This window comes from Chelmon rostratus, chromosome 19, assembly GCF_017976325.1.
Source record: "Chelmon rostratus isolate fCheRos1 chromosome 19, fCheRos1.pri, whole genome shotgun sequence".
Lineage (NCBI taxonomy): Eukaryota > Metazoa > Chordata > Actinopteri > Chaetodontiformes > Chaetodontidae > Chelmon > Chelmon rostratus.
In genome coordinates this window covers 5,055,398-5,082,570 of record NC_055676.1, presented here as the reverse complement: position 1 = coordinate 5,082,570, position 27,173 = coordinate 5,055,398, and the positions used below count along the sequence as shown (strand labels likewise).

General features: G+C 40.6%; 1 protein-coding gene across 1 annotated transcript; it reads right to left on the bottom strand.

Moving 5' to 3' along the window:
• Positions 1-1,550: 1,550 nt before the first annotated feature.
• On the bottom strand, positions 1,551-3,341 carry LOC121623386 (N-lysine methyltransferase KMT5A-A-like). Its single transcript, XM_041960658.1, has 5 exons — positions 3,217-3,341; positions 2,833-2,995; positions 2,550-2,742; positions 2,019-2,099; positions 1,551-1,586 (listed from the first exon to the last, which is right to left on the bottom strand). The coding sequence occupies exons 1-5, from the start codon at positions 3,323-3,325 to the stop codon at positions 1,551-1,553; spliced, it is 582 nt and encodes a 193-aa protein (XP_041816592.1). The 5' UTR covers positions 3,326-3,341.
• Between the last annotated feature and the right edge of the window lie 23,832 nt (positions 3,342-27,173).

Genomic DNA, 27,173 nt, shown 5'->3' with positions numbered 1-27,173 from the left:
TATAGAAACTGTTAACACTGTACATTATCTGCCACCAAACAATATGAGGACAATGTAACACACACTCTACAGCTGTTGGGCCAGACCATATGAGGACGTCTCCTGAAACACACTCAGGTCTTTCACAGCTTCAAACAATATGAGGACATGACGACTCAAGACCATGTTCCTGACTTCTGACTTCTCCTGTTGTTGTCAAAGAAAGCTCTAAACCCCACACTGATGTAAACTGATCTATTTCCCCAGAAATCCAATCAAGTAAACTGATCAGAAGGAGTTTAAATGGACAAAAACATTAGCAAAAGTGAGAACAAACATCAATTTGCTGATTTAAGGGGAAGTTAGAGCTAACCAATGCTATGGCCAATTTCCTTCTGCTAAGGTATTCACAAACAACCAATGCTAATATTGATACTGTGAACATTTCACACAAACTGACCGTTTTAATACAGTGAAAGGGCATTTAATTTATGTACTGGACCCAACTGAGACATGGATCCTTATTCCACATAGAAACAATTAATGTGTAATTACCTGTTGGAAGGATGAAGTGGAACCCTTGCTCACTTCCTGGTCTGCAGAAGATTGAGTCAGGATCTGAACATTTGGTGTCTGCTGCAAAAAAAAACAACAGTGTCAGGTTTACTCTGTACTACCAATCCTGACTAGTTCATAAACTCATGATCACACTTGCTTCAGGAGGATCTGGGCTCACTATACCAGACTCTATAGAAACTGTTAACACTGTACATTATCTGCCACCAAACAATATGAGGACAATGTAACACACACTCTACAGCTGTTGGGCCAGACCATATGAGGACGTCTCCTGAAACACACTCAGGTCTTTCACAGCTTCAAACAATATGAGGACATGACGACTCAAGACCTGTAGAGTCCATGTTCCTGACTTCTGACTTCTCCTGTTGTTGTCAAAGAAAGCTCTAAACCCCACACTGATGTAAACTGATCTATTTCCCCAGAAATCCAATCATGTAAACTGATCAGAAGGAGGTTAAATGAACAAAAACATGAGCAAAAGGACAAAAAATATAGAATTTAGCGAGAACAAAGATCAATTTGATGCTTTAAGGAGAAGTTAGAGCTAACCAATGCTATGGCCAATTTCCTTCTGCTAAGGTATTCACAAACAACCAATGCTAATATTGATACTGTGAACATTTCACACAAACTGACCGTTTTAATACAGTGAAAGGGCATTTAATTTATGTACTGGACCCAACTGAGACATGGATCCTAATTCCACATAGAAACAATTAATGTGTAATTACCTGTTGGAAGGATGAAGTGGAACCCTTGCTCACTTCCTGGTCTGCAGAAGATTGAGTCAGGATCTGAACATTTGGTGTCTGCTGCAAAAAAAACAACAGTGTCAGGTTTACTCTGTACTATCAATCCTGACTAGTTCATAAACTCATGATCACACTTGCTTCAGGAGGATCTGGGCTCACTATACCAGACTCTATAGAAACTGTTAACACTGTACATTATCTGCCACCAAACAATATGAGGACAATGTAACACACACTCTACAGCTGTTGGGCCAGACCATATGAGGACGTCTCCTGAAACACACTCAGGTCTTTCACAGCTTCAAACAATATGAGGACATGACGACTCAAGACCATGTTCCTGACTTCTGACTTCTCCTGTTGTTGTCAAAGAAAGCTCTAAACCCCACACTGATGTAAACTGATCTATTTCCCCAGAAATCCAACCAAGTAAACTGATCAGAAGGAGTTTAAATGGACAAAAACATTAGCAAAAGTGAGAACAAACATCAATTTGCTGATTTAAGGGGAAGTTAGAGCTAACCAATGCTATGGCCAATTTCCTTCTGCTAAGGTATTCACAAACAACCAATGCTAATATTGATACTGTGAACATTTCACACAAACTGACCGTTTTAATACAGTGAAAGGGCATTTAATTTATGTACTGGACCCAACTGAGACATGGATCCTTATTCCATATAGAAACAATTAATGTGTAATTACCTGTTGGAAGGATGAAGTGGAACTCTCGCTCACTTCCTGGTCTGCAGAAGATTGAGTCAGGATCTGAACATTTGGTGTCTGCTACAAAAAAAAAAACAACAGTGTCAGGTTTACTCTGTACTATCAATCCTGACTAGTTCATAAACTCATGATCACACTTGCTTCAGGAGGATCTGGGCTCACTATACCAGACTCTATAGAAACTGTTAACACTGTACATTATCTGCCACCAAACAATATGAGGACAATGTAACACACACTCTACAGCTGTTGGGCCAGACCATATGAGGACGTCTCCTGAAACACACTCAGGTCTTTCACAGCTTCAAACAATATGAGGACATGACGACTCAAGACCATGTTCCTGACTTCTGACTTCTCCTGTTGTTGTCAAAGAAAGCTCTAAACCCCACACTGATGCAAACTGATCTTTGTACTGAAATTACTGTCAATAACTCTAATGAGTATTTTTTCATCTCCTAATACTTAACAGATCTTATTCTGCTTAATCTATGAGGAAGATTTACTTACCAGAGCTCGCCATGGCCACTGAGATTCTCCATAGTTATAGGTTATTTCACTGTCTGCTTGGATGTTTTCAATAGCAAACAAGCAGAGATGAGGTTTGCCCTGGACTGTCAACTTTTTCATTTTGCAGTTTGGTGACTTGTGGGCATCATTAACCAGACGACCCAGTGAGCCATCTTCACGGGAGGCATCAATGCTAAAATTGAACAAGGAAACATTTGAGGTTTTCTCCACTAAAACCATAATGTTGTAAAGAACAACTCATCTTTTATAGGTCTTTACTTACCACCATGTGCTGCTGTTCCATTCAAAATCAAACAGGAAAGCATTTTGCTTCTCTGTGTACTTTTTCTGCCTCTTGTCCCGCTCATGTTGTGAGATTAACTCCCCACGGTACTCGACCACAAAGGATCCCTTTTCAATTGGTGCACAGGCAAATACACCACGTCCTAAAACACCAAAGTTCACTATTTAGTGTCAAGTAATACAAGCCACGTCAGGTTTACTAACTGCAGCTGATCAGCTATTGACAAAACATGTAGAACAAAGATAAGACTTTTTAAAGGCGAGAAAATTCAGTCATCAAAGAAATTATCGCCTTGATTATTAAAATAATTGTTAGTTGCAGCTCTGGCAACGTTCCCGTAGTAACCATAGGTCTATAACATACCTTTACAGTCACTGACCCACTGGACCTTTAAACCAGGCTTGTCAACTCCAGATAAAATGAACTGAGCAGCCTCAGCTTCAGGACGAAGTCTGGCTCTTCTTCCTGACATGCTCTTCACTTGGCCATGTGCTACTCAACCTGTAAACATCTACAGGGAAAGATGACAAAAAGTTAGTGAGACAATTACAAAACAGACCAGTACTTTAAATCAAACAGGACTTATAAAATGGTATTATTCTGCCTTAAATCATAACGCATTTGCTAACACATCAGTGCAAACCCTGTGCAACTGTGATTACAACAGTGCAACATTTAATTACCTGAACAAATATTAACCTACCGACAAAGCATCTTCAAAGATAAATACTGTGATAAAATCACTCTAAAACTTTGCACTCCACTGCCATCACCTGCACTGAATAACGAATATCATCAATTTGTGTTAAATAGGAAAATATCTAAATTCCAGAAAACATATCTTGTGCTGAAACAAACTTTGTGTTAAAGGACACCTAAAAACAAAGACTGTCTCTGCAGCAGATGAAGAAAAAGTTCGTTTGGAGAATCTTCCCTGCAGCACTGCATGTCCTTTACATTGCTTTTAGCATACTATTGCGCTGGCTAATTAGCTGACTCAGATGGGCATTGTTCAGAAGAGTTATATTTCACAACAACTTCTACTCTCTGTTGTTGAAGACAAATCAAAAGTAATTAATTACCATTTTCTATGCACCCCTCCCAGTTTATTTGTGTTAGTTGCGTGTTGTTTGAACTCCGTTAAGCTAATTAGCAAACTTTACCTCATCAGGTGGGTGCTGAAGCATCGACATCCCGGATGTAGCGTTCACCGAGAGCTCCGTTGCCGTCGTATCGGTTCAGAGGCTTTGCAATTGTGAACCGCTAACTTTAGCTTGAGTCCGTCGACCAATAAGAAACTGCATTACTGACCTGCTGACCAACCAGAGGCTGTGTTTATGATGGGTGCCGTAGCACCGATCTCGAACCGAACGCCGAACACCGAACGCAATGCGCTTTGGAATAACAGGATCGAAATTACTAAAATGACTAAAATTTAACTGAAACAAAAAAAAACATTATTAAAAAACCTCTGGAGTTTTGCTATTTTACCTGTGTTTGGTTCGCCTGGTCTATAGGCGAACTCTTGTTACATTGCTACGCAAAGAAGTAGAACTACAACTCCCAAAAAGTACAGCTTCCTGTGCTTTGCGTATTGCCACTCTGATAGGTCGACAGACTCACATGATCAGGAAAAGAGCGGAAGCTGAGGATAACACGGGCTGTTTTCATCACGGAAAAATGGATAAATAACCACAAAAAACTTATACAATAGACCTTATTTCTTAAAGTATGTAATAATATAATATTGTTGTGATATTGTGATCATACTTGACAGACACAGACTGGGAATATTGTTCTGGTGTAGATGTGGCAGAATATCTCAGTAAGAGATCATTATTTGTTATTTTGGTATTAAATGATCCAGGTGAATGTTCACTTCTTTACCTGAGGACCATCTGTGGCTGAAATTATTCAGGTCAAGTCCACATCAAATGATAATAAAAAAGACAATAATGTGCCACTGTTTTTATTCTTTTTTTATTTTATTTTTTTAAGTTACTCACTGAAGTTTTTTTTTTAAAGCAATACTTTTGTACTCTTACCCTTGTAGTTATTTTGATTAATTGAAAATGTTTTTATTTGACTCAATTGATATTGCAGTAATGCTAAAACCTGCTTCAAATGTCGGTAAGTGTGTTAGAGTGTCTGATCAAAGTGACATTTGAGTACCGGTGGACTGACGTCACTGAAAGTGTGTTAAAAGTGTGTTAAATTCCCAAACTAGCCACTAGGGGCGAAATCAAAAATGAGCAAAAACGTTAAACACACTTACACACTGAATTTCATAAAATTGTGATATTTCAGGTCATCACAGATTTTTGGTCTGGGAGCATGTTGGGGGGTTCTAGAACACTGTAGAGGGCTCGGAAAAATGAGGACGCAAAAAATGTCCTCATTCTTCCAAGTGTACTGATATTGTAGGTGTGTTATCATAAAATTGTCCTGATTTGTCATGAAAACAAGTGCACACACACACACACACACACACACACACACACAGTGACCTCTGGACGGTGTTCTGTCTTCCTGTGTCTTCCCGTGTCATCTCTAGTGTTACACATCCAAAACACTTTCTGAACACAAACCAGTAAATGATGGCTGCAGGGTGGAAGAGGTGTGTGTGTGCTGAGAGAGAGAAAGAGAGAAAGTGAAAGAGAGAGAGAGAGAGAGAGAGACAGAAAACAGAAAGAGAAGCAGAAAGATTTTGTGGGCGAGTGAATGAGAGAAACTGTGTCTGTATGTGTATATTATCACCGTAGGCAGGTCTAGATGGATGGGTGTTCTGACCTCCCTACAGGGGTGCAGGCACGCTTATTTACACAAAGCACCCTTAGGTGTGTAGGTGTTTGTGGGTATGTGTGTGTGTGTGTTTTGTGTGATAGAAGCCTCCAAACTTAGTCTTACAGACAGCAACACCCATAAATTCGAAAATAATATATTTTTTGCTCAACTTACTAAACCTCTCTGTCTCATTTAAGGTACATTTACAAAACAAAGAGGTGGAAAATAGCTTAAAAACTCCCGAAGTAATGCTGCAGATGGGAACAATCATGTACCTCCATAGAGATACAGAGGAAATTGAACTGATAACTCTGGCAGTATTAGTGCCTTGCTCAACACAGGGCTGCACATACACCATGTGGACAAATGTAGGCTCCTGATTCGGTTTTTCCACGTTTGACCCAAGCTCAAATTGAGTGAATCTTATTGTTATTGCTTGTGTGCTTCCTTAAAACTCTTTCCTGTTTCAACATAAAAATACCCCCATGCAAACTAAAGAGTTAATGAGTATGATGTGCAAGCGGTCTCGTCCCCATCCAACATCTTTGGAATTCAGGCCAGGCCTCATCCCCCAGCATCAGTGGCCAACCTCACTGATGCTTTGCAGCTGGCTGCAGGGATTTGCTCCCATTCAGCCAGCTATCATGTGAGGAGCACCACCCTAGAATGGTGGAGGTTTTTCTCGCAGCAGGTTAATACCCATGATGCTCAACAATCACATTTGGGTAACCTCAACTCTACCTATGGGGAATATATTGTTAACTCATCATCTGCATATCACAGGCACATGAACAGACTGTAAATATGAATATTTAAGTAAGAGTAAGTAAGTAAGTAAGAAACTGAATCGCACATTGGGCCATCATATTGGTCTGCTTTTAAATCAATAAATAACTTTAATGAAAATAAAAAACACTGTATTAACTCTCTAGGGGGTCTTGGACCATGTGCGCCTGTTCCATTTACTTCTGATTAATACTCAAAATTGAGTCAATCAGCTGTTACCAGCTGTGTAAATAAATCTGACTCCCTGATATTTCTTTTCACAATTCAACAGCAGCTTTTCTCCAAGTTTAATGTATGCCTGAATAACAACCTTGTCTGTTTTTACACTGCATGTGAGAGAAATTTGTTCAACGTCCACAGAATGACATTGATTTGCGTTTAAAAGGTGAATAAATTGTTTATGTATTTTATGGAAACAGAAAAAATCCATGCCGCTGTTTACAATGCTTGCTGCTTCTGTAAATCAGAAGGTGATCAATGTGGGTATTGACGCATCCGTCGCCTGGGTGTGAGTATATATCTTGTGCATGTGTGTGTATGTGAATCCGTGCAAACAGGGATTGTGCATTTGAGGACATTGTGTATGAGCAATGTGGCGGTTTGCATGTTTAAATTTCGTTTGTGTAGCAACTTGTGTTTTTGCAGCTTTTCGGTGCAAACATTCACGCATTGTGGGTTCCCTTGTATATTTGTGTGCAGGCGTTGTTGTGTCTTTTCAGCCCTCCAGCAGGGTCATGTCTGTATTGACAACCTGCTTGTCCCTGTCATACAGAGAACATGAGTAGAAAGGCCATTCTCATTTAGCCTGATAAAGCGCCTGTAGCGTCATAACGACCTCTAGCCATTTATAAATCATACTTTAACATGAGGAAGACGGACCTCTAACCACTGACTGATTGCAGAATTGATCAAAATTACTCATTCATGAATCAAGCATTTTTGCAGCGTGCTGAGCACAATCACACAGCCATTTAAAAGGTGAGCTGCTCTGCTGGGAAATAACACGGTGGTTATGGTACGATAAATATTGTAATAGTTATACTTTGGCTGATCTTTTGCTTCACAAAGTTGTTACTTTACATTCTTTTGTTTTTTTTCCTCCCTCCGTTCTTTCTCCAAGCCTGTCTCTCTCTTCTTTTTTCTTTCCAACCACCTCCCCCTTCATATTAATCTGCATAGGAACAATCAGCAGCTCATGTTTACTGATTCGCCCAATCAGGTATCAGTTCTCCCTTGAGGTTCAAGGTCCCCATTGAGTGTGTGCATGCAAGCGTGTGTTTGTAACATGTGTGTGTGTGTGTGTGTGTGTGTGTGTGTGTGTGTGTGTGGTGGACAAAAGAGGAAGATTCCTAGGAGAGTCGAGCAGAACACGCTGATCGATTTTCTGCAATTACCAGCCAATCGAAATGTGATTTATTTCCCAAGGAATCATTTTAATATCAAGAGAGCGGATGGGAGGGAGTATGTGTGTGCGTGTGTGGGTGTGTGTGCGTGTGCGTATGTGGGTGTGTGCGTGGTGGAAGACCCTTGTCAATAAACTCCCACTTACTCCTCTATTCTTCTTCCTGTATCCCTTCATCTATCCCCCTCTCAACCATCCATCTCTACATTTTCTGCCTGCTCTTTCTTCTTGTTTTTTTCTCTCTCTCTCACACTGCCTCATCCTTCCTCCCCCCCTTAACTCCATGTCTCCCTCCCTAACTTTGTCTGTCCCTCCCTCTCCCGTTTATCATGCTTCTTCCCCCTCTATACTCACCCTGTCCATCCTACTCTCCCTGCACACATCCTCTGTCCCACCCATGCCTCCCCAAGTCTTACCTGTCTGTCTCTTCCCTGTCTTTCATGAATCTCCCCCATATTCCTCCACTGCCCCTTCCTTCCCTCCATCTCCCTCTATCCAGCCCTCCGCCTCCTCCCTCCAACCCTCCCTCTCATTCTGACTGCTCCCCTGTGAGGCTATCATTCTGAGGCCTTGTCAATACGACCAGTCAACCAAACAAAAAGACCAACTGACCAATTGAGGTATTTTGACTCTTAATCCCCCCTCACCCCTCCCTACCGTCCTTCTTCCCTTTCCCCACCATCTCCTCCCCTCCTCTCTCCTCGTCCCTTTTTTTTGCACTTAATTAAGTCGCCAAGTGGCTGTCAGGAATAATTTTTTGCTGCAGCACGGGGCCGAGGGCCGTGGTGGACTTGACATTTGATAATATTGCGTCTCCACGTTGATTGAAATTGATTTTAGGGGGGAGAGAGGCCCCCTGCTCGCCGCCGCCGTGATCGTTTGACAACTCTCAGCCAATCAGCCCCAAGGACAGCCCGTGGACCCCCCGTCTTTGGCGTGGCAACTCATATTCCTACGAGTGATGGCTGGGTGCTGGCTTGTGCATGTTTGTGTGTGTAAGAGAAAGTGTGTGTGTGTGTGTGTGTGTCGGGGTACCAAGGGTCGGACATGGAGTACCGTCGCAGGGTCATGGAACTGGCAGTCACATTTCCCATAAATCAGCTGGGCAGTGCAGAGGGAAAATGTCTGAGCGTGTGCACAATACTACCCGTTCCCTTATGTGTGTTTGCTCGGCTAGTTTTGTGTATGCAGCTGCATTAACGTGAGTACAAGAAGCACACACACAAATTTTGTTTTGTGTCTTTACTCAGCAACCTCTGCCCCCTTCAGCTATGTTTTCCCCTCGCTAGCTAATAGAGGGTATAATGTTAGATGCAAATGACTGTTTTAATTGTTGCCTTATTAGCGGGGAGTGGGGGTATTAACTAAAGAACATCATGATGAAATGCCACTCAAAAGCAAGCTGCAGTCGGAATCAATCAGGGCAATTAATTACAAACAAGAACACCATAATCAGTGCTTCCATAATGTTTACAATCAGACTCTGCAGTGCTCTCACGTCACTTCTCTCTCAGACAACTGCCGACAACTGAAACAATCAGCGAGGCCTCGTTTCCTGTACAGGTCCCCAACATGTTTACTGCTATCTTTTTTATGAGTGGTTGTCCCAGGGCAAAACTTAATTGTTATTTTTAGATAAAGTATTTTGGAGCAACCAGCCTAAGGAGAGCAGACTAGCAAAGCAGTGCTTCAAATGACTTGAAAAGTGGATTTAATTAGTTTTGACCAATTTTATTCTCAGTGTATTGGATATATTCTTTTGTTTTCAATTATAATTATATCTGTCTTTTTTTTACGGTTTATCTTACTGACACTTATTTATTGTTATTTTAATGAAAAATGCAATACAGATAAGCAGAACAGCATCAAGCAGCAGCATCAAGTTGTTAATGTGATTTTTTATTAAACCAAAACTTTGAAAAGTATTACAAATCTATTAAAAAATGGAATTTTTGTCATGAAATGTACCAAATGTTAACACTTGAATTTGTTTTTATTTTGCACAATATGAAATTTTACATCTTAATTTAATGTAAATCTTAAATCTGTTATTGAAATTATATTATATTTTCAATAAAACACATCCTTCTAATAATGTACAAAAAAACCCATTGAATTTTAGACCTGATTTAGTCTATGAAGATTTTCAGTCAATTGTCATACTCTGACACACTTAGTCAAATAGGTAAGTGGAACCAGTTGACCCACTTGGCTTTGACCCAGTACTTTTAGATCTACCTGACATACTAAATGTCATACCTGCTGTACTATTAGACAGGTCACAAATTTGTCACAAAAAACCTGAATGAATATGTGGAGAAACATGACAAATGCAGAAGATTTTACACCGGACATGAGGGGTTATTGAATGGTTTGATGAGAATGCAACTAACATTTATCGTCATTATTTTCACGATTAATTGTTTAGTCTATAAAATGTCAAAAAAAATGAGAAAACTGCTCATGATAATTTCTCAGAGCCCAAAGTGAAGCCCAAAGACTCTTCATTTTCTATCATAAATGACAAAGAACAGCAGCTAATCCTGATATTTAGGAAGTAGGAACTAGCAAATGCTTGACATTTTTCCTTAAGGAATGACTGAAACAATTAATTGATTATTAAAATAGTTGGCAATTCATTTTCTTTATATTGGCTAATTGTTGCAGTTCTAAAGATTATGTGATTCAACTGAACACCTGTAGGAAAATGGCAAGGGTTCCACAGGCTAGGAGGTTTGTGTTGGTGTTTGCTTTAAATTGTCACCCATTTGTACATACCATGCTCTTTGACAATCAGACTGTCACAAACTCAGAAACTTGTCAGTAACATCTGAATCTCTAGGAATGACCACTGTTTTTCAGGACGCACTGCTTTGCAGATTTATTTGCGTCTACGTATGCAGCCAATACCTACATGGTGTTTTGCATTCTCATTTGCTCCTGTTTTAATTGGGTTATGGGTGTCACTTGGTGTGTCTCTGTCTGTCTCTGAGAGCCGTTCCATATTCCTGATGAGGTTCTGTCTTCTAACCCCCTTTTTCAGGCGCTCTAATCGCCTCTCACTGCTCCAGGCAACAGACAAACTGTACCAGACGCACACAGAAGGGAAATTGCTTTTATTTTGGAGGGGGCCTGTCTAAATTAACTGTGATTTTTTATTCACCAGCGGTTAACTACAATGTTTGCTCTGGTAACATGGCCTAGATTAAGATACTCTCAACGATAGCATGAGAATGAACAGAAGTGCTTTCACAACTATGGTCAACTTTTCTCCCAAGCCCTTTTTGACACATGCAACCAATGTCATGACAGGTGAAGCCCTTATCAGCCTGTGGTGGCGTGTTCACTGCGCTAGAGAATGCTGGGATATCCTCCAGCCTGATTGGTGGATGGATCGGACTGTCTTCACTAAAAATGCCAACATTTGTCACTGGTTCAAACACTTAAACCTACAATTAAACTGTCTATTACTGAAAAAAAGTTGAACTTGGATCAACTTTTGCTGCAATGCAACGTCATACAGCAGAGTACTTCTTTGGCCAATCAAATACATGCAAGCACGAAGGATAAAATAGTTGCTGCTGTGATAACTTCTTATAATCCTGTCTAAAAAAGCGCCCCCTGCGTTGTTTTGATGCAGGACTGTTCTGAGGGTTTGGTGTACAAAGAATCCATCTTTGACACTGCTGTTGGCACTTTATTCCTTATACTAGCCAACAATGATTTCTTTTGACCATTACCACAACATTAACCAGGTTGTTTTATTAGCTGCAATGTTAACCACCGGGAGAGACAGAAAAGGCTCATAAGGGTTGTTTTGGAAGGCAATGACAACCTAGTTAAAAGTATTTGTTGGGATGGATGAACAGCGGCTTGTTGTCCCCAAGATTTTTTTTATTTTGTTCAATGAACCCAACTTCATGAAACCTCTGATGGCAAAAAGTGCTGAGAAACATTTCACTCCATTCTTCTTCCTCCTCATCCCTTATTCACCTTCCTTCTTTCTAATTTTTTCTGCACCCCTTATCCTTCATTTTCTCTGCCATCTACGCCATCATCCGTCCTTCTCCTTGTCTTCTTTGCTCTATCCTCCCTCCATCCTCTTTCATCCTGCCTTCTACTCTACTCTCTCTGCTTCCCCCTTCCTCATCCTTCTCCCCTGCTCAGCCTTCTTGTCCGACAACCCAGCTATTAACCTCTGGCCTCATGTCTCTCCTCCCATCACCGCTGCAGTAATTAGGAGGTCAATCCAACCCTCCCCTACCATTTACCCTAACACACACACACACACACACACGCACACACACACACAATTTCTTCACAATCTTTTCTCTGACAGATTCATTGTGTCATCAGTGCCGCCCCAAACACACACACAGTAATATATACATGCTCAAAGACACACGCCCACACTTAAAACACATATATGTCAATACTAATTTGAAAACCTTGACATGCAATTACAAACTGCTTCCTGGTCCAAAAGTAAAACTGATTATTGGTCACCTTTAATGGTCGTAGTCAGGAGATCATTATTTAATATGATAATAAAGAGTCCATCCATACAATCATGGAACACTGTAACAAAAAACTTAAATATCTGGCACCACATCTATCAAATACCAAAAGTTCTCATAGCATGAGCCTTGAGAATGTACATTCCTTGAGAATTATAGAAAGGAAATTTAGATTAGTCTGAGAACAACTTATTTCGCTAATAAATAGGAGCATATGCTCCACTAAGCACTAACTGCTTGCGCAGGATAAGTTTTACTTCAGTGCAAAACACTTTTTACAATTCATTATATTAAGACAAAACTAGGAAAAATGTCTCCTAATCCCGGTGATGCAAAGACTCATTCATCAATCTTACACAAATGTTCTTACATGTGCTTGAAAAGTATGAATAAAAGTTGAAAAAAGGGGATGCAGTGTCAAGTGATCTTTACATTTTACCATGTAATGTAGTAAATGTAACATATTGATATAGTCATAATGATCACAAGGACAATTTTGTCCATACTGCCCCATTAGTACTTACTACATGTCATTCAATGGTTACACTTAACTGGATTTTAGAATTGCTAAATATCAATGAAAGAATGAAAGCTCACACATTCAATATGGTAATTTAATGCATAATTTTAACATGTGTTATTAGCTAATTACGCATTGTAGAATATGTTCATCTCCACACCACAAGCAAACATGCACACACACACGTGCACACACACACATGCACCCCCCCGCGCACAGAGCATGGAAGACAGGACTGGGCAATGAGCTGTCAGATCAGTCTCTCTGCATCACACAGGTCATTGGCTGATCCCTGTCTGTCTCTTTCTGTCTTTCTCTACCTTTCTTTGCGTCTCTCTCTCTCTCCCCCTCACCCCTCCTCCCTGCCTCCTCTGCGTCTCATTAACACAACATACAATTAAAGTGTGTGTATCAGTGTCAGACCCCTGCTATTAGCACCTCAGCCTAAATGGCACTTGGCAGGGAGCTGAATCGCAGCTTCCTCCTCCCAGTCAAACAATTAAAGGCCTCACGCACACGATCAACGGCAAAACACGTTAACACCTAATTAGGTTGACACAGCAGTACATGTATAAGAGTGTGATAGAATATGTCGGTGAACTGACACTGTTCAGCAGCTCGTACCTCTGTTGACATACAGTCATTTAATCAGCTGACTTGAGTAGCTTTTCATTGTTCCTCTTTCAACAATGCAAGTTTTATAAGGAATACTCTGTTACTGAGAGCTGAAGATTAGCTTCTCATGGCTTGTTGGCTTGCACTCGTACCACCTTGCACAGTCAGCATATTTGAAGTAGTCAAGTCAAACTAAATATGCTAGCTAGTGCATTTTCCAAATTTTACAATAGTTGATTCAGACGAAAAACATGCGGGTGAATTTATCATTTAATTCATTTAGAAATAAATCAATCTGCTCACACTAAACTCCAACAAAGCTCAAACAGCAGCATGGACTGTTGACGCAGGAGCCCAAGGGAGAGCAATTCTTTTTTTAAAATCCCTTTAAAAGTCTCCTGACTGCGGTGATTCTCTCTCATAGAGGCACACTATCTATCCCTCTATCCCTCTCACACAAACACACATGCACGCACGCACACAAGCACACACACACGTACCACACCTAGTCCCACACTGCAGCAGTAAATATCTGAGATCTAAATCCTCTTCACAGCTTTGCCTAATTACTCCCAACAACATGGTAGCTGATTAACTTGTAATTGCTGCTCTGAACGCAGCCTGTCCCTCTCTCCTCGTTAGGGTTATTACTGACTATAATTACCGCTAATGTGCAGAGAGGAACGCACACACACACGCACACACACACATAACCTCACAAACAGCCATGCAGGTGGACGCTCATGCGCAAGCACCTGAACACACACATTCTACCTCACAACACACTCACACTCACACCTCGACAGGAGAATACTTATTTTCTTGGAAACTGTGACCGGCGCACAAAGCAATAACAGTGAAATTTAGGCAACTAAATTCATTTTCCGTATGTTGCCTCATTTAAGCAGCGCGACTCACAGCAGCCAAAATCCGGTAATGGGCTTCATATGTCACTTCTTGTCTTGCTGGTGTCCTTTAAACTTCGTCACATCTGACATTTTCGTCCCTTGGGCCTGTGAGTGAGGCCTGTCACGTGGCACTAGTTGAATTCCCAAAAACGTAAGGAAGAAAAAATAAAGAAAACCAACTTTTAAGATGGTATTAACAAAGGAAGTAGCACAACAGATAACACAACAAAAACATGTATGTTGTGCATGTGTTCACGGCATCAAAAATTTCTGGTCTTGAAATAATCATCCAAAAACAATCTCCACGATTACTAAAATGTACTTTCCATGTTTTTTTTTTGTTTGTTTTTCTTTTCTTTTTTTTTTTTTTTTTTGGGGGGGGGTATATCCTGTCATCATGGAGATCATATCCCAAATTGTTTTGATATCCTGCAGGAAATCAGATAAGTAGGGACATATGTTTTGCATTTCCATAAAAGCAACATTTGTAGAATTAACTATCTGCTTGTAAAACCTAAATAGGGAATTTAGAAACGCTCATCTGTTTATGAACCTCTTCACTGGGCTCCTGTGAACTGCAGAAATGAATGAAAACATCACTAATCATAACATTATTTATATAAACACATATACTGGAAACTAATAGCTTTTTTTGAAGCAAATTCCAGCACTTGATAATGATTATTCAAGTAAATAAGTCCTCTTTGAACGGATACAAAACTGTGGTGCTACTACTGCTTCTACGTTCCCTCGGCAATACAAGGGACTTCTCCCCTTCTGCCACCTCTGTTTAAAAAGGCATTCGCATGAATCTAAATCCGGCTTAATCGTAATTCTCCAACTAAACTTGCTGTGGAGAAAGCTATGAGCGCAAAGCTCCTTTTAAGTTCATAATCACTTTCTCCTTTAGCCGGGGATAATGGTACTACTTGTGGGAGATTTAGCCCACGTCTGACTCTCTCTCTCTCTCCCTCTCTCTCTCCTGCCCACCCCCTCTGTCTCTCTCCGTTTCCCCCAAACACTATCTCTCTTTCTTCGGACCATTAGTGATATTGCCGGGCCGCAGACCTCTGTGTTAAGTCACTTAATCAAAAGCAATGGGTTGAAAATCTTGTTTGGCCTCTTACGTCTGATTCATTCCTGCAGACAAGAGCAGCAGAGAGACAGAGAGAGGGCCGGGGGGAAATAAATGGAGAGCGAGACAGATTAGTAGAGGGAAGGGAGAGAAAGTAAGCGAGCCAGTGTTGATAGTGAAGTGAGATGGCGAGAGAGAAAGTGAGGGAGAGAGGAGAGAGGACATTAGGTGGTGGTACTATGTGTTATCAGCTAAGCAGCAGCAGAAAGGCTATCATTGACTCTTTCACCCTCTGGGGATGAGGAGGCCACTGTTCCTCTAACCACTTCTGACCACCTCTCATCCACATGCGCACACACACACACACACACGCAAAGAGTATTTTCTCCAGTTTTTTCCTTTCTTGCTTTTCATCTGACTTCTCTGTCAGTATAATTCATACATTCGCACAAACCCTTTCCCCCTTCTATCCGACGAAGCAGCAGAGCAGACACCTTCCAGGATAAAATATTCCTGAAGAGATTTTGAAAATTTGTTGACAAAAGTGACTTCCCTATTGGCAAGACATTGTCGGTTGTTTGTGCCTATCAAAACTGATACAAATGTGTCTGATTGGAGGTGGTTATTTAAGAAAATGATATGGATTAAATTTAGGAGAAGATCAGGGCATGGCTTAATGTTACTTTAGTACTGCTTTAGGGTTTGGTGACCTTTGTCATCATGCACATCAGTTGTTTAAGGTTAGGGATCAACCGCAGTCATACTTAAAAGAAACCATCTTAAGGTGTTGGCAGGAAATGGGAAACAAACATCAAAGTTGGACGTTTTGTTAACCCATTCATCCACCTTGACCTCATAATTCTTCAGACTTTGTGACTAAATAATTCCTACACCCCTGAGGTCTTTGTTACTTACTTACTAATGTAAACATATGCCATTTTTGGTCATTTGCTGAAATGAGTGATGCTGTCTCACAAAACAACAGGTACAGTATATTCTCTGGCGTTGGTTCGAATTGAAAAAGATGTCTTTTTCAGTTCATAAAAAATACAAATGTGTAAGGACCTTAAGGGCACAGTTAAGGTCCTTTGTGAAGACCAGGGTGAGTTTCAGACCTTTCAGCAGAGGACCTTTTTGGATAATGAGGGCATCTTGGTTAGTCCTAAATACCTCAAAATGCAGCTTGAGGGTGAATTCGGTTTTAGGGATAAGGTTATGCATCGGAGTCAGGAGAGCAACATGAAAGTTAAGAGACAGTCCCTCCCCAGTCCCCAAACCAGTATCTGAACACTGAATTGCAACTGAAGTGAAATAATCTATTTCTGCAAAACGATGGAATGGTGACAAACTGAATATAGTTCAGGATAAACCAAGACCAAAATGACAAGCGATATATGGTGAAACAGACAAATAAACAAAAAGACATTTCATAAATCTACCTCTCTAGGATAAAGCTAAACAAAACAAAACAAAAACAACATAACAGCGCAAAAGAGCGCTGGACTGGCTTGAAACCCAGGCAGCGCGAATAGACCACCCAGCAGACATTCCTCAGGCCAAATTAGAAACAGAGAATGCGCTCGCTGAAAGTCCTCACAAGTAGAGAAGCACAAACATTCATGCGTTGAATGAATGTGCTGCGTTGTGTTTGTGTGTGTGTGCGTTTGTGTGTGTACGCAGGGGATGATGGGTGATGGAGGGGCTCTATGCTCCATAGGGGGGCAAATGGAACATATGGGGCACCAGACCTCTCCTACTGTTGTACTGCAAACACACACACACACACACACACATACACAGACACACACAGATTTTATTTTCATTTATTAATTCAAAAGAAGATAAGTTTATTTCCTGTCTTCAGAGCAGCTGACAGGTTTAAATAAAAGAGCATTTGTCTTGTGGTGGATGTGCAACATAAGAAGGAGGAAATACCAAAGGAAATAGTCCTTGTGCACTTGTATTCATCATTATATATATCCATGGAATAAACTTTAGTCATATCACAGCTTATTCTATAGAAACAGGGAAATAGCAGTGAAAGTGAAGATTCAGAATTTATCAAAAGTTGTATCTACGAAATGTAGAACTTACATTTGACACTCATGGCTTAGAGAAGAGCACTAACAACCGGGGCAAAAAAGCATCAGTCTGATTCCCCCATGGTTAAGGCCAAACCTTATACCATTAATGCACAAGCTTTTAACATCAATGCACTCTACGACTTTGTCTTAGTTGTACAAGTTAAATCAGCAAAGCATTTCTCTCCAAAAGTAGAGAACTGCACTAAGCTGAAGATCTGTAAGATGGTTTAAAAGTCATAAGTGAATTGAATTTTCTTAATTATGGTAAAAGTCAAAAAGTGGGGTATTTTCCTGTGAATTACCCTATAATGCACATCAGGGTCAGAGAGTAATCTCTGAACTCTTAAGACAATCGTAGTTTTCATTTCCTAATTGAGATAGAGAGAGATGGATTGAGGGATAGACGGAGAGATGGAAGAGTGAAGCTGGTGTTACGCTCTCATCCCTCATTTCTCTCTCTCTGTTAATAGCATGTCATTTCATGTTTCTTCTTTCTCCTCATTTCCCCCTGCCCCTTATGTATGAGTGTTCAAAGTCTCCTGGATTTGGGACACTGCATTGTGGGATAGCGCTGTTAGCAGCCCTACTTAAGCGACTCAAGCCCCTTTTAAAACACCCCCGAAAAGCGACAGGAAATCCCTCTCAGCCCAAATCTTCTAAAACGCTCCACACGCCCTTCTTTCGGATATGCACAGTTAAAGAAGAAACAGAAAAATAAAAAAATAATAATAAAAAAATGAATTTAATCTGCTTTTTGGCTTGATGGGGTGAGAGAGAAACTGGAGGGATAGTAGAAAAAGAAGAGTTGCTAGGAAAAAAAAAAACGTAATAATTATTCATAGATTCATGAGTCCTTCAGATCACACTGTGTTGACTGGCCCAGACTGTAACAGACTCAGTCAGATCATTCATGGTGCACAAGTCGTATTTATTTATTGTCCAACACTGACCTTAAGACTTTAGGTGAACAATTTTGCATAAATAGAATGTGTGTGGGGGGGGATATTGATTGAAGAAACCAATAAACTATTTCAGAACAGCAATCATGCAATTTTGTTTGGTTAATTGTCAGATACCTTGACTGAAAAATCACTTTTTCACAATTCTTTCAGCTTTGTGTTTTGATGTGCGTATTGCTTCCCTAACCCTTATTATCTGTATTGATTTGATCTGTTTATCTTTACTTTGAAATTTTAGAAGAGTTTTTCTGGGCAAACACTCTGCTTTCTCAGTGGGATTTTACTATGTTACTGTTCATCTCAGGAAAAAGAATGAGAGTGTGTATCTCTCCCTCTCCTCTTGTGTGTGCATGTGCATGTTTGGGATAAAGCATGTGTTGCTGATTCTTGGGAGGTGTGGATACTTCACATCAAACACACTCCAGCACCTGTACACACAATCAACCTCCTCCTCGCTGCCACAGGTGTACTGTAAGAACACACTCTGTTACACACACCTCTCAGACCTTTAAGAACACCCAGTTCAATTAACAGGGAGACACAGGCACACATTCAAATGCACTCAAACCCGCCCATCCTCCCACCAACCAATCACCTAATACACAGATTACAGCACACACACACACACACACACACACACACACATGCACACACAAAGTTGAGATTCAATCCCATTGCAGATGCTTCTCAATTCAATTAAGACACACTGAAATACGTCTTTTGATCTCAGTATTGGATATCAGGCACACACACCTGATGCTAGCAGCACTAGTGGCCTCAGCTTTTAGCAGCATTGTGTTGCAGACAATGCTAACATCATCTGGCTAGAGGTAACAACAGTTTTCAGGCAATAGTGATATTTTCAAAGGTACCACAGAAGAGCGTGCAGCGAATTCAATTATGCAGCTTTGCTTGTGTGTGTGTTGCAGTGGGCTTACGTGTGCATCGTGTGTATGCCTGTGTTTTCATGCACATGTCAAGTGTGTATGTGTGCGTTGCCTCTGTGTGCAAATGCTGTTTCAATTTGATAATGAGCTTTCTCCCTGTTTCAGAATTCATATTGCAATATTGTTAACACACCCTATAATGGTGTCCTGTTTTATTATAAGATTAAGAAATGTAGCTGCATTTAATTTAAAGGGGTGATAATACTTTTGTCTTCTGTCTTCTCTTTTGTATCTTGTATATATATATAGTGAGTAACAAGTGACTTTTCTCAGGTAGATGCAGTGAATGCATTCATGCAATTTTCTTGTAGGTACTGCAATGTCCTGCAATTGTGGGCCACTACAGCTATTTCAAAATGCTGCCAGAGTCCCAACCAGAGAAAGCTAACTGGATTTCACTATAATTTTTGATTTTGCATTCTCTTCCAGTAAGTTTACAAACTTTTACTTCTTGTCTGTAGTGTCCATAAACTTGTTTGAACCACTATGGAAAGAAAAAAAAATCTGTGGTTTGTTTAACTTACATTATCTGATTACAAGCAAATCAGGGTTTCAAGAAAAGTCAGTTGAACTCAGCAGGGGCTTGTTTATTAGGAAGAGTTTTGGCAATCTCTGCTTCTCCTTGTCTTTTAGTGTAATGCAAATTGACGACACAAAATAACTCCCAATCTTGTCACTCTTCTTTAAGAAATGGAGAGGAGGGGAAGAGTGTCCTGAGTGGGTGGACTCTCGCTGGTTTTGCACTTCAGGTGAAGATGAGGAACAGATACAGTGAGTATGTGTGAGCGTCAGAAAGATAGAGTATGTGAACATGTAAGTTGGAGACTTTTAGAGAGGAATATAAATGTTGAGAAGGGAAAAAGAAAAAAGAGACCTTCATGCAAATACCCTGATCAGGGACCATGTAACACTTACACACAGCTTTGCTAAGGGTGGCAATCTTTGATAATCACACTATGCAATTTGATTCCTTTTTTTTAATTCATCCTTTTTATGAAACATAACTTGCATCTTGCGGGTCTGTTTAAATGAAACCGGCAGTGATGGAGTTATTTTCTTCACCCGACTGAAGTTGGCTGTGAGTTTTGAAAAATTCTGATGTATGAGTTGGTCAGCTGGTCTCTTGTATTGAAGATCATTGCTTCACTCCACTGTAAGATAATCTCTGAGGGATGGGGTATAATGTTTCCATGCAAAGCTAACTAAGTTATTACCATATATACAAAACAAGATAACTAGATAACACGTGTGCATGCTCGACATCGCCTGAGCAGTCTTTTTTCATTCTGTCAAACTCACTTTATTAACATCGCACAAAAAAACTATTGTTAACATTATTTGACAATTTAATGTTTGATGAATTAATCTGTCTGTATCCATACCTCTGCAACATTCTCATAACTCACAGAAATGATAAACCAGATCTTGGTTGAAGGAATGATGCTCTTTATGTTAGTGTAACAGTTGATTCTAAGCATGCTTTGCTTATGGTAAAGATTAGGTTAGGGCCCTGTGACACAATGTAAGTCAATGCAATGTCCCCAAAAAGTACTGACTGCAGACATAAAAGTTAAACCCATGATGGGCTTATCTTGTGTTGAAGATTCTCAAGCTTAGGGTCAGGACCCCATGTGGCATCTTGTGAAATGTAGACAGAGTTTTATACATTTCCTATGATGAATTTGCAGCATTTTGAAAAGGAATCCTAGATAGTCAAATAATTAAAAAAAAAAAATTAAAAAGGAAATGTTTACAAGAATGACCAAAGAACCATAAATAAATATTTTTATCATACATTTCATTATATCTATTTAAATTGGTGATGAAAGTTTGTGCCAGTGGGAGCGAGAGCATTTGGTCTCGGCAGATAAAAGTTGAGGCCCTCTCGTTGGCAGGGAAATGACATTTTTGATTGTAGCCTCCGTTTTTGTGTCTCTCTACATGAATACACAGCGCCGGATTTTGCATATGTAAGGGTAAACTGGCGAAGCTCATCCCGCTGTATTCAATCCTCAAAAAAGACATTTCCCCTTTTCCCCGGAGGCTGTGTGTGGGGGGTAGGTTGAGGTAATAGATGGGAGGGCGGTGCAGAATGCCATATGCGTGTATCTGTGCACGTATATGTGCACACTGGAGTATGTGCATGCTAAATCATTTGTGTGCATATATGTGTGCATTGCTCCATGTTCATCTGAATGGGGATTCATTGGGCAGCCATTTCAAAATTAAATGCTTTTGGTCAGGTAGATTGCTTTACGTCTCTGTCATGTTGCTGTGAATGGGATGCAGCCTTTGATGGATATGAGGGCTGACAGGAGAGCCCCCCTACACTCACACACACACACACACACACGCACACACACCACTTTATCCATACTCACCCTCATTCCCTCCGTCACTCTGTCCTCAAGCTCCACTCCTTTATCTTGTGTCTTTTGTCCCTAAACAGAGTGCATGTCCAATTTCTTTAAAGATGATTTTAAGGTATGTCTTATTCAAAAGTAGTGATAGTATAAAGCTATCTGAAAACAAAAATGCAACAAACGGACAAAACACGACGATGTTCTGGATGCAGACTCGACTCTAGCTTGCTGGCATGGAGAGAAGCTGTTTCAAGGGCTTCTCCTTAAAAAAATAAAAAAATAAAAAAAGTTTCCACAAAGTTTCAAGCTTTACTCCCTATTCCAGACATATGTTCCACGCACACACACACACACACACACACGCACACAGCTGTCCGGAACTAACAGCACTACTGTAGTAAGAGATCTACAGATGGTCCTCTCAAATATCCTGCACACATTTCCTTTTCCAAAAACAACTTATACAGAGTTGGTTTAAGGACAATATGCAAAACTTCCAGACATAAGCATTTGACTGTGTGTGTGCGTGTGTGTGCGTCAGTCATAACTAAACACAATCAGTCCTGTCAGTCTGTGAATTTCCTGCCTTGTGACAGTCTGCATCTGCCTATCTGGTACACGTCATCTGTCTACCCTGCACACACACGCACAGGCGCACACACGCCTTCATTTGCGACAAGAAATATTATTCTTAACTGCAGGGAAACTGATCTCAGAGCTACTTTTAGGACATCACTTCATTCTCTGATGATACATGAAGCTTCAGGGCAGCGCCACTTTGATGACAAGAAGCAAGTAAGCAGCTTGATGTGTTGCTGAACTCACGGCAGTTTATCTTAACAGCTACATTTAGGTACCTATTATGTTCATGCTATATGTTAGTCACAACTATGAAAGTCAAAGTCACAAAAAATTTCAACATCTGCTCAACTAAGATCTCTCCACCACCTATTCTGTCTCTATCTATCCTTGAGTTCAATAAAGTTCTTTTTATAATCAAGATTTCCAAGAACTTTTTTCACCCCGGAATTGCTTTGATCGATGTGTCTTTGAGTTGTACATCACTGTTTGTTGGGTATAGAAGTGCAGAGTCAATTTCTGCATGTACAATAATGGCTCTGGTGTGAGACAGTAATGTTGGGCAGGATGCGCTGCGACACACACACACACACAAGCAGACAGTGACAGAGGGAGAATCACTTGTTGGCGGAGCGAAATGCGTTTATATATGTGAAGAGCCCCGGGTACCACTCACATGAGAACTGACATATCGCTGCATTCCCGTGCTATCCGTCTGAACCCGAACCCGCCATAATGCTGCTCAGGTGCACAACAAAGACATTTTATCAACAATATTGGGATTTGTAACTCTAACAGCAAAATATTTGCTTTGAGGCTGCGCTCACCAGCACAGCAAGCCTGCTGAAAACTATTGTATTTGTCATAAAACTCTATTTGAGTTCCTGTCACACTCTCTCTCTCTCTCTCTCTCTCTCTCTCTGGCTCCCCATTTATCTGTATTTTTAGTTCTGCATTTGTGTGTGTCAGTGTGCATGTTGCACCGTGTCTCATTCGCCTCAGATACGAGGACTTCTCACTCGATGAGCAGATGAAAGCCACTGAGAGGTAATGGAACCTCTGCTGAGACGAGCCAGCCAATCTGCAGCTCACCAAAATACATTTCACTCAAACACACGCACACGCACACACACACACACACAAACACACGTCTACCAAATACATTTGCATCTCGAGTGCTGTGGCAGCTAGCTAGCTAGTGAGACAATTCGAGTTACCATTCAAATGAAGGCAGTGTTTGTTTGAGCCCTGGAGAGAGAAAAAAGGAGAAAGAGGTTTTTTAGGGATATGCAAATACTGCTCTGCATGGGAAATCTATCTTGAAATGAGCTTTCTATTTGGGGAGCTTAAATCAAGAATCACTTTGGTACACTGATGTGAATTGAATACGTTTTGCTTATGCTGATGTTTACATGTATAACCTGGCCGTCCGAGCTTAAAGAGACAAAGGGAAAGCATACAAAGACCCAGATAAGTGTGCACTGAACAAGACTAAAACATGTCCCCTGCTCTTAGTCTTGATGCTAAACTAAGCTAATCACTGGTTTTAACTTCACAATTAATGGTCATCAGTAAACAGCCCGATAATCATCAAAAAAAATTATTAAATTAATAACTAAACAAGAAAAAACTGTTCACATGCAACCACAACCACATGTGTAGGTGCTGTAAACTGAAGCACTTTCGCCACTTTAGTTCCCCACTTTACACAACACTAATGCGACAGTGTTGGCATAGATTTGGGGCAACACTTAAGACCCTAACTGTGGACCAGATGTACAACGAGAGACCTGGGAGTGCTGTGGAGTGTTGCTCTGAACAACCTCATCTGCGCAAAACATCAACAGGAATTTAAAACATAGTTAAAATGTCATCTGGAATATGAGATATTTTTTAAATTCTCCACTGTAAAGCTCATTCTGAATCAACATGATACTTAGCACTATAATTCTGTCACACTGCTCTGTTTCCAGAGAGAAAGTTATTACAATGATTTGTTCGTGGTGGAGCCCTCCACAGTTGCCTGTATTGATGTAGTCCGACTGTGGATGTGTGTGTGTGTGTGCGTGTATCTCAGACATTAATGTATGCACGTACACAGTCTGGTTTGTCCATACATTAATGATCGGGAATAACAAGACTGCGCATCCATGTGTTCATGTATATGTGTGGCTGTGTTTGTGTGAGTGCGTGTCTTCATTCTGTACTAAATGGATCACAAAGCACACCTAAAAGGCTGAGAGGGTCGATGGAACGGGCCGACAGCCTTCTGCGTAAAACTTACAGCTCTCAGATAAACTAACAGAGAGAGAAGCGAGAGTCAGAGAAAACACGCTGCAGTAGATCACATGCAGATGCACTCACCGTAACACCACTCTATCCCTCAAATCCCTCATCGTAAAAGTTACTTATGACTCTTTTTAATTCTCCCCGCCGTGAAAAGACCCCGGCCGACAGTTAACTAACTAATGGGATCAAGGAGCAGGCCAGAGATTAGCCTGATCTGATGGAGCGATCCAGAGATGAGACCTAGCAGCAGCATTGTAAAACACTACTGGAGTGCTATATACCGTGTGAAAAAAGATGAATTCAAAATGCAACTGAAGGAAGGAAGGAAGGAAAGGAAAATCTAAAACTTGGAGTAGACATTTGTGCTTTCACTTATCCGTGTTTTAGGATCACTGTAGCATCCATTTGGCTGAGAGGTCTGAGAAGCATAGCTTGTATTTGTAATGTATTTAGTGTGAAACAAGCTTGAGACCAAAGACAGGATGAAAAGAGATGAATAACAACATAAATGAATCTAATTATCTAACTTTAGTTGGAAGGACAAAGAATAAACCAAGACATGGTGAATGAGACACAGGCCAAAAGCACTGAAAAAAGATTACATACAGCAACAGATAGTTTTCAAGGTAGCACCTAAAGTCCGGCTGTGGATGCTTCCACCACCTCACTACAACTTTCTCTTTTTCAGGGCTGCTCACAGGCACAAATAGTATCCAAGCATTGCCTCACACACTTATGTAGTTGTGTGTTAGGTTTTCAACCAAAGCAGGAGAAGAAAGAAAACAGGAGTACCAGAGGACAGGGTGCTGAAGAAGAAAAAGGGATGTAGAAGTAAGCAAATGGACAAAAGGAGTGGAAAAAAAAGAAGAATGAAAAAAGAAGACTCGAGTGGCAGCTTCCTATTTAGATGATGATTAAAATTCATAGGCTCCCCACCTCTAACATCCCTTTACCCCCTCCATCCATTCCTCCATCCATCCATTCACCCCCCATACACCCCCTTTGATGCTGAAGCAATCTTGCAGCAGTCACAGCCTTCTCTCCCAGCAAAATTAATTTGACAGGTTTGCATTAAGGCACCTGATCAATACCCACTTAAAGCCGTGAGGGCTAAAGCCAAGAAAAATAACGCACCGGCCTCCCCTCCTCTCCCTCTGTACCAGATGAGAAAAAATGAATCTTGGACACTTTTTTCACCCCTCCTCATTCGCTCGGTGGTCCTAAGCCCTGCTCTCTATCAGATGGACACACGCGCACACACACACACACAAACACTCATGTAGGCACATGAAAACACACAAATGAACACAGACGGACATATACAGACACACACATGCAGCTCCAAGCTTCTCTATCACCAGGCTGACCTCCTGCTATTGATCGGCAGCCGTTAAGTTGACAGAGGGCCTGGGAGGTGTGTGTGTGTGTGTGTGTATTGTGTGTGTGCTTTGTGAATTTCACTGGGCACTTAACCAGGGAACGATCAACTATACAACCTTGATAAAGTCAAGACTGTGTGTTTGTGATAGAGGGCCCAAAAAGAGTATAATTTGTGTCAAGTTGAAATGAAACACAGAGTCTGAGTTTGACACTACCTCACAGGCCGTGCATCTAAAGGAGGAGAGGAGAGATGTCAGAAAGAAATAAGGAGTAAGATGAAATATGAAAAGCAGGGCCAACAACAGATATACCGAGAACATCTGATAATCAGGGGTTCCTCAAGACAGGTCCATTTGTGTATGAATTTGTTAACTGTATTTATCCTTGAAATGATTGCCACACATTCACATCTGGGAAGCTGTCCAAAATTTCTCCTCCTGTTGACTACTGAGCAGTTCCAGGTCTAGCAAGTTAAATTGTTTTTGCTCAAGGGCACTTTGTCAGTAGTTAAATGAGTTCACAGTTGTTCTGACAGCTCCAGCTGATTCGCAGAGCTGCTGCAGTCTCTTATGGCTGACTGTTGTGTTGGCAGCAGAGAATCAAACAAACCTTCAATTTTTCATTCATCATTAAGTAATCACAACCCAATATTCTCCATTGACATTATATTTTAAATGTTACGTAGCTAGCACAAACTTTTAGACTCACTGTATTTTGCTGTCATATTTAGTTCTCTGCATGTTTGACTTGTCCAGGCAAGTGAAAAGACCCAGACTTACAATCAGTTGTAAAAAATGTGAATTATAAAAGTCAAAGCATGCACTGAAATCAAACTTTTAATGTAGAGTGACGCTAAAAGGCAAAGAGGTGATAAAAGGACAGAAGGACCAACTTCACATGTCCTTAAATGGAGGTTCCCCAATAAAAGATACATTAAAAAAAATCTGGTAAAATAAAACATTGTCCTACAATGAATTTATACAAATGTTTGCATGATGAGTGGAATTAACTTCACTGGAGTCTCTACTATTCTTAAAGACTAATACAGTGTTTGTGTTAAGAAAAAACAGAGTTTGTCCGTAATTGTTTTCTCTTTTTTAAAAAATATGCAC

Excerpts from the sequence above, each read along its gene's own strand:
- LOC121623386 (XM_041960658.1), bottom strand. The coding sequence starts at position 3,325 with ATGTCAGGAAGAAGAGCCAGACTTCGTCCTGAAGCTGAGGCTGCTCAG. Across the intron at positions 2,996-3,216 it reads GTGGGTCAGTGACTGTAAAG|GACGTGGTGTATTTGCCTGT; the intron begins GTATGTTATAGA and ends TTGGTGTTTTAG. Across the intron at positions 2,743-2,832 it reads TGGAACAGCAGCACATGGTG|CATTGATGCCTCCCGTGAAG; the intron begins GTAAGTAAAGAC and ends GTTCAATTTTAG.